The sequence below is a fragment of the Sardina pilchardus genome, chromosome 20, assembly GCF_963854185.1.
Source record: "Sardina pilchardus chromosome 20, fSarPil1.1, whole genome shotgun sequence".
Taxonomy (NCBI): domain Eukaryota; kingdom Metazoa; phylum Chordata; class Actinopteri; order Clupeiformes; family Clupeidae; genus Sardina; species Sardina pilchardus.
The window spans coordinates 7,337,577-7,345,694 of record NC_085013.1 but is presented as its reverse complement, the minus strand read 5'-3'; the positions used below and the strand labels follow the sequence as shown (position 1 = coordinate 7,345,694).

Genomic DNA, 8,118 nt, shown 5'->3' with positions numbered 1-8,118 from the left:
GGCTCGTAATTATGCACAGATCGCTAGGAAATAGTCAACAAACACTGACCCATAACTGTAGTTGACTGGTATAATCTGAAAAGCAATAAGGTATTGAAATATAAGGCTACCATAATGCCGCGCGCTATCTCGCTCTGGGTCTTTAGTGAATGAGGATTGAGGAGGAGGTGTTAACAAATACCCCCAAAGTTACTGTGCAAGCCAGACTCGTTGAACCAGAACCATGTAGGCTACGGCATTATGTCGGACCATGTATCGGGGGAGGTAGGCTGAAAAGGGACAGTTTGTACGCTCACTGCGCAGTCAACAGCGGTCGGAGCTGGCAAAAGGCAAGATAAAGCCTTGCGTGTTTCTTTGAGATAACGATGTCCGGTTTGCTTTTGCCAAGGGTGAAATAAAGCAGGAGATCTCATCCAAGACCTCATCAAGACGCAAAGAAAATGCCCTCCCTATGTGTCCGACTCAGCTGTCACGTTCAATATTTGCTGACAGAAAGAAGGTGATAAGAAGATATCTAATGCAGAGCAACAGGTGAAATGGATAGATGACTTTCCCTTTCCTCCGAGCAACAGTTAATTCCAGAAGGAAAATTGAGTGACCATGGGGCGCTACAGCGGAAAAACATGTCGCTTAATTTTCATGCTTGTCATCACCGTCATTTTCTTCGTGGCCGAGATCGTCGCCGGGTACATGGGGAACTCTATAGCACTTGTATCAGACTCCTTCAACATGCTGTCGGACATTCTGTCGTTATGCGTGGGCTTGACGGCCTCATGGGTGTCGCGTCGTGCCGGATCGGGCCGCTCCACCTACGGCTGGGTCCGGGCTGAGGTTGTTGGCGCTTTGGCCAACGCCGTCTTCTTGGCCGCCCTGTGCTTTTCTGTTTCGATGGAGGCGATTAAACGACTTGCCCGGCCAGAGGCCATTGACGACCCTAAACTGGTTCTCGTGGTCGGCGCCCTAGGGCTCGCTGTGAACATTATTGGGCTGTTAATTTTTCAGGACTGCCGTAATTGCTGCGGCTTGAGCTCCCGGATGAAGAGAGCGCATGAATCATCAGCTAAATCAGACGGGGGATGTGAGATGAACGGTGAGGCAGGTGCGGCCGTTTTAGACTATAAATTATTTCAGGTTGTAACTTTTTGTAGGCCACAACTTTTTAAGTTATTTTATTATTTAAATCGGCCACATTTATTGTAGAGGGAAACAATATAATAACGGGTTTGACGAAGCTTGTCAGGTGGCTACAGATGTGCAAGCAGTTCAGAGTTAGAGGAGCCCGGACACATTTAGAGAATGTTTTTACAATCTAAAATAGTTTCAGTATGGAGAACAATATGATTGCCCTCCCAGCAATGTCCGGGCTTTTTGTAAGCAAAGTAGCCTCTCCCAGCACTATAACCCACTTGGTTTGCTGTGGAGAGAGGAGCCTTCCTTACCTCATCTACTATTCCCTGGGGATGCCCTGGCCCCAAGCCAAGGCTTCTGTTGTGACCATATCCCCTCACAAACACCACGAGGGAATTAGCAGAGAGAATAGTCTACCATGTCTCTCCGGAGTGGGGCAGAACAAAGCATACTGCTGCAGTATGCACTTCTGTGTGCTCAGAGGAAGTCAGTATAAAGGGCTTCATTCATGATCTGGACAAGAAAAACGTCCCATGAATATGTCACACTGCCCTTGTATTGGAAACTTTGCTGCGCCGCTGTGTTCAGACTGTCCACCCTCTTATTATGCATAATATATCTGTATGTCTGGAGTCTCATCTACATTAACATCTGGTTATATGTTTAATGTTTTGGCACAGGCACCACAGTTCTAACTGATGAGAGTGAGCAGCCACAGAAAGAGGGGCAGCCCCTCAATATCAGAGGTATGTATACAGAAGCGCACACACACACACACACACACACACACACCTGTCTATTATTTACAGGGATGGACTGCTAAAGAGCCTTTTGTAATGGTACGGATAGAGACAGCTGATTGTTAGTCATCCCTCTATTTGTGAGAGATGGACATTAGATGGACATTTGGTGTGGTTTGCCGAAACCATTGCATTTCTGGATGTAGAGGTCATTGAGGACACTCCACTGCAGGCTGTCTGCACTCCACTGTCTTCCGGCCTGTCACCTTTGAACTGTTGTGTTGTGTATCACTACAGTGACTTAGCATTTCATCCATGCTATCAAATATTGACCATAATGCTTAACCCTGTGTGTGCACCCAGCATTAATGGGAGACCTGTGCAGTTTCAGATTATGACTGGCTAGTAATCCATCTTTACAGTTGAGAATCTTATCACTCGAGAATGTTATTGACCAACAGGATATGGTTTCTTCCTGTGCCATCTATAGCTAGACTGACTATCACCAGACTATACTCAATCTTTTGAGATTGAACATTAGTCTGGGGAGCCTGCGCTGTATTTCTACTGTACAAGAGGCATGATTAATGGGCATGGTTCAAATGACTTTGTATGCTTGGATAGTCCTTCAACCAGTCAGATCAACGATTCAGGTGCACCTGGTGGATAAGCAAGTTTGTGATTGGTTCCAGAAGCCTGATATACAAAGCCTGACATGCTTTGCTGTTTGAGTATATTGTTTTAACTTTTAAAAGTTAAATAATCACTATTATGTTAACCTTCAGATCTCACACTATCCAGTCGGCTACAGTATATCTCTTTGTTTTGCACACCAGTGAAGCCATGCTGGTTTTAGAACCGTACAAACCTCTAATGCTGCAATGCAGGTGTGCTGCTCCACGTTCTAAACGATGCGCTGGGCTCCGTGGTGGTGGTGGTGGCCTCGGCCCTGTTCTACGTGTGGCCCCTGGCCCCCGGGGACGAGTGCAACTGGCAGTGCTACGTGGACCCCAGCCTCACGCTCATCATGGTGGTCATCATCATGTCCTCCGCTGCGCCGCTGATAAAGGAGACCACCAGCATGCTGCTGCAGATGTGCCCGGCTGACCTGCCTCTGGCCACGCTCGGTGAGTCCCCACACGGTGCCTTCACCGAATCACAGGACTGACCAAATGCTGAAGGAAATGAAAGGGGTTCAAGAGTCAGCAAGAGTGAGCAAGTCCATATTTGTAGAGGTCAACAAGCATTTAAACGTTATCCAATGAGGTGCAAGAGAAGATGATAATCATTGGAAAGATACTGTTATGTAATGTTAAAGTTGACAGATGCCTTTATCCAAGGCGACACAGACTAACAGCAAAAGCTAAAGTTTGAGTTGAGAAGTGGGGAGAAGCGCCAAAATAATGCATAACTCTGGAAATGTCACCTTCCTAAAATGTAACTTCCACTGTGTAGCATTTGTCAAGGTATTCTGCTGCTGTTCAGATCATACTCTTTCACAGGCTGCATCCAGCATGGTGTGCATACAGTACATTGCACACTACACTTGCTACATATTCACGTCTAGAAATCTTGCACACAGTCACTGTATGTGGCTTAGAAAGGTACATATCAGATGGTAATTCACTCCATTTCTGCCGTCTCTCCCTTCCTCAGTGGATGAAGTGTGCCTACTCCCTGGTGTGTTGGGGGTTCACGAAGTCCACGTATGGGAGTTGTGCAAGGGCCGGCTGGTGGCTACCCTCCACGTGCGCTGTTCCCCTGAACTCCAGGGCGGCGTTGCCGGCCTCGCCTCCCTCTCCCATCAGACGCGCCAAATCTTCCACCGGGCCGGGGTGCACAGCCTCACCCTCCAGCCCGAATTCGGGGAGCCCCAGCCGGGGAAGGGCGTCTGCGCGGCCCCTTGTCTGGCACCCTCCTGCCAGAAGCTGTCGTGCTGCCCGCACGCCACCCGACAGCAGACTGCCGTGAGCCAGAGCAACGGGCACCCTCTGCTGCCGCTCACAGAGGTGTCCGTGGACGTGCCCGACAGCACCAGCACCAGCAGCACCTTGCTGAGGGAACGGGCAAGCGCCGGCAAGATCGTCCAAAGCGTAGAGTTTTAGAGCTACTCCATAGCTGAGGGTACAGTAGATGATGCTGCTGCTGCTCCAGAGATGACACACGCTTCCTTCCTACTGTAGTGAAACTGAGGAGGACTGAACAACTCTGGCTCTTTCTTTTGAAAGATGTGCCACGGACTGAGGATCAAAAGGACCATTATGCCTGTTGGACAATCTGTACATTTGAATAGTTGAAATGGCCAGTGTGTGTGTGTGTGTGTGTGTGTGTTTGGACCAAATGTGTACAAATGTGCCTTCCCTTTCTCAACGGTCTGCCTTCAGACAAGCCATTCAGGGTTTAGCACACACGCACATACACATACACACACACAGACACACATTCACACACACACACACACACACACACTTTCTCATGTTCATGCACGCTCACACACACACACACACACACACACACACACATGTTCATGCACGAACGCACACATACACACACACACACACACACACACACGTAATTATGCCAGTAGTAAATTTCATTTATGATGCACTTTTGCACCGGTTAATTACTCTCATTTCCTATCAGGCTCTGATAAATGGAAATAAATTGTCAGCGCCCCTAATCTTTGCACTGTAACTTTGAGAGGGCAGGGAGTTCATGGGTAAAGGCGAGGGTGAGTTACGAGGATCAATGCTACTTCCCATTGATGGACAGACTGATGATTTTTGTGAAACACAAATTACACTGAATACGATGCACTGTTTAGATATATTGTATTAGGTACTGTACATGTAAGTCACAGCAAATGTGACTTGTTTTTGTCTAATAGTCATTCAGTGAAATCAGTATTCTCATAAGCCTTCCTGCCTTATGTGTATTGAAATGCATTAGTCAGTTCCCGACTGAAGTAATAACCAAACATAACTGTCGGTCCATAATGCAAGTCTTGATGTCAGGTCTGGGAGAAGATTAAGGAACTGTGATGGTGCTATGGCCAGTAGATGGCGCTAGAACAAAAGCGTTGAGGGACCACACAGTCTGATGCAGGGATTGAATGTGGTTGTATGTACTGTATGTATGGTTGTACAAAATGCTGTCTACATGTCATTCCACAATGTAATCCCAGTGACAGTTTTATGAGTAAAATAGTTCAAGTGATTTAATAAGTGATCATCAAGGTATCTTACTTTGTGACACAATACTTGTAACATCCTGCTCATTGACTAGATTGACTGAGAGATGACGGGAAATGGAGCATTTTTCAATCATTTTCAAAAGAAAAACAAGAATATAGATATTAGTTATGGTAGAATAAGATTTAGTGTTATATGTATTTATTTATTTACTTACATATTATATATTCTCATGTGAGGCTGTTGACCTACTCGCAGGCAGAGGACAAGAGGTATAGTGGTGTGTGTACGTGTGTGCGTGTGTGCGTGTGTGCGTGCTCCTTCACCTGCACACTGGTGTTTGAAACTGGAGATGGGGATTGTGGAGAGATTAAAACATACACAGGTCTCTCACTGACTCAAAGCTCCCATGATGCAACAGGAGAACGCATGGTCTATTAACAAGAGAATGACGCAGCGTTCTGCTCATATCGCCCAGTTGAGGACAGAGCTATATTTAGGCTATGAGATGACTGCAGTGTGTGTGTGTGTGTGTGTGTGTGTGTGTGTGTGTGTGTGTGTGTGTGTGTGATGACACCTGGAATCTCTCCACTGTCTGTATGCCTGTAGGAGAACTCATGGATACGTCACAGACACTCCCCCCCCGAAGGAGGAGAAAGAGAGACAATGCCTGCTGGGAGAGAAAGAAGAGATCACCTCTGAGAATCCTGGTCTCCTGCCTGAGAAACAAAAGTTTCATTAAGTGAAATACAGGCACATATTACAGTTCTCTAGAGACAGACATCCACTGAACACAGATCAGTCATAGGTAAGCGTCATGGCACGGTCATGTGTTGCTGACAGGTTTAATCGACTTTCCCTGGTTGCCCAGTTACCTCCAGTCCAGGTTTCATTCAAGTGTGTCAAGACTTTCTTATGTTGGTGAGTAACTGGTTCTCTTAAAGAGGATTTGACTATTTGGCTTATGTTCCGTTTTCTTGGACAGGAGACAAAGCGGTTCATTGCAAACCCTTAATTGCCACGGTTCTGTGTGAGTTCTATGCGTGTTCTATGTGCGTGTACATGATGGTCTGACTTCATTTGTTGTTACATTAAGTTTCCCAAATCCAACCTGTAATTTCAAAGACAATATTTTATCTGAGATTCCGTCTAATGGCCTTATATGTTCAGCCCATAATTAAATTATCCATTATTAGCCAAAATAATCATCGCACTCAACTACAGAGTTGATCCTGTATCACCAAGTGACGGAAGTATTCATATAACAACAACAAAGCAGGTTGAACTAATGTTAGTCCAGGTATAGTATTATGTGTGTGTATAATTTATTTTTGTAAACTAAAGTGGAGTACCGCCACACAAGATCCTGACATCCTCGTCTGACCTTTGACCTGCCAGTTTATCATCCCTGCACCTTCCAAGAGGTCACCACTCCAGAGGATCACTTTTCACCTACCAATTATGACCATGATGACGTGAGCGGGGTGATCAAAGGATGGATCATGGTTGTGTGCGCCACTGACTTAATTCCCCCTTGGCCACCTGCTGACGTCTGAGGGTCCCTTTGCATCACCCAGTTCCACCTGAAAGACCGGTGGAAAGCAGCTTAATGCTCATGAGGACAAATTGGATTGTGGGATTAAGAGCAAGACACTGAAAGGTGATAATTGATAATGAACACACACACACACACACACACACACCAACACACTAGAGCATGTTGGCCCCTATATCACACTCACCACCAACATGTGCTGTTTCTCTATCTCCATCTACCCATAAATCTCAGGACTTTGTGTAAAATGTATGTTTAAGTGTAATCATAATCTGGCAATCACATAAACCCATATTGAATTGCAAAACATCATAGACAACATATCAAATATCAAACATTCTACTATTTTAAGACAAATATACACTGACAGACCTGTCTGTAATGGAAATCATTGCAAGGGCTCAGGAAAACTTCCAGCAACCATTGATTAAGCTCAGTTTGACTCTCCATCCACAAAGGCTGTTTAAAACTCCAACTCGTGCAAAGAAGGAACCATATTTAAGCATGAGCCTGACAGGCCACCCTTTGGGCCAAGCTCATTTAAGATGGACCAAGTCAAAGCGGGAAAACCTGTGGTCAGACCAATCAAAATGTGACATTCCTCATGGAAATCGTAGACTCTGCAGCCTCTGTGCTAAAGACAAGGACCACCCAGCTTGATGGTATTGGGGTGTGCTAGTAGTGCCATTGGCATAGGCAGCTTGTGCATCTGTGGTGAAAGCTGCTTTTAATGGAGAAAAGGCCCAAATGGCAGCACATAGCAATGATTTTTTTTTTCTACCTCAACCCATCCTCTCACACCCTCCTCATACATGTTTTCTATCATGTCACCCAAGAGTAAGCAGCAGCTAACACAACAAACACGGCGAGGGAGCAGTACGACAAAATGACATGCAAGAGGTCTCAAATGACATCATAGCACCTCCTGTTGCTTGGCAACAGACAAAAGAAATCAACACGAGTTGCCACAGCAACCCTCTTCACCTTCAAATGTCCCAACAAGAGTCGCAACAAAAATGACCCCTTCTGTCCATCCTAGCCTGTGTGCATTGTGGGAAAGTGACACTGACTCCATGATGCTTGATTCACACCTGTGTTTGACTAAGATGATCCACTGCTGGAAACACCGTGGCTCTTTAGCTCTGAGTAAAGCCACAGAGGAACACAGCACTCAGTATTGCTAGCAGCAGGAGTGCAATCTGGACCTGTGTTCACTGGCTGGAGTCCACGGAGCATTCATACAAAGGTCCTTGATTACTCAACCCTCGTCAACCCTCTCTGCTATACAGTATAGTTCTCCTCAGCGGTCTACAAGGACCCTTTTGTTTTTCACACTTGCACCAAACCAGACACATGAAGTGATCATAGGTAGAAAGAATGATTATTGCTTGACAACAGACCTTTTATTTGGGATGGTTTGGATGGAAGGTTCTTGGTTGGGACTGAATGGTGAAATCAATCCAAAATGTTTTCCAACCATACGAATATTAACTTACAAAATGAA

The 8,118-nt window shown here is 45.7% G+C and overlaps 1 protein-coding gene across 2 annotated transcripts; it reads left to right on the top strand.

Moving 5' to 3' along the window:
• The first annotated feature begins 46 nt into the window (after positions 1-46).
• slc30a10 (solute carrier family 30 member 10) lies at positions 47-5,084 on the top strand. 2 transcript variants are annotated; one of them, XM_062522267.1, is made up of 4 exons: positions 47-1,099; positions 1,809-1,874; positions 2,756-2,995; positions 3,525-5,084. In XM_062522267.1, the coding sequence occupies exons 1-4, from the start codon at positions 601-603 to the stop codon at positions 3,971-3,973; spliced, it is 1,254 nt and encodes a 417-aa protein (XP_062378251.1). In that variant the 5' UTR covers positions 47-600; the 3' UTR covers positions 3,974-5,084. The 2 variants fall into 2 exon arrangements, with proteins under 2 accessions (XP_062378251.1, XP_062378252.1); XM_062522268.1 differs by having other exon boundaries at positions 49-1,090.
• Positions 5,085-8,118: the final 3,034 nt, after the last annotated feature.

What these genes read in the sequence shown, in the direction of transcription:
- slc30a10 (XM_062522267.1), top strand. Translation starts at nt 601, where the DNA reads ATGGGGCGCTACAGCGGAAAAACATGTCGCTTAATTTTCATGCTTGTC. An exon ending in GCAGCCCCTCAATATCAGAG is followed by an intron (nt 1,875 to 2,755) that starts GTATGTATACAG and finishes GCTGCAATGCAG; the next exon opens with GTGTGCTGCTCCACGTTCTA. An exon ending in CCTGCCTCTGGCCACGCTCG is followed by an intron (nt 2,996 to 3,524) that starts GTGAGTCCCCAC and finishes TCCCTTCCTCAG; the next exon opens with TGGATGAAGTGTGCCTACTC.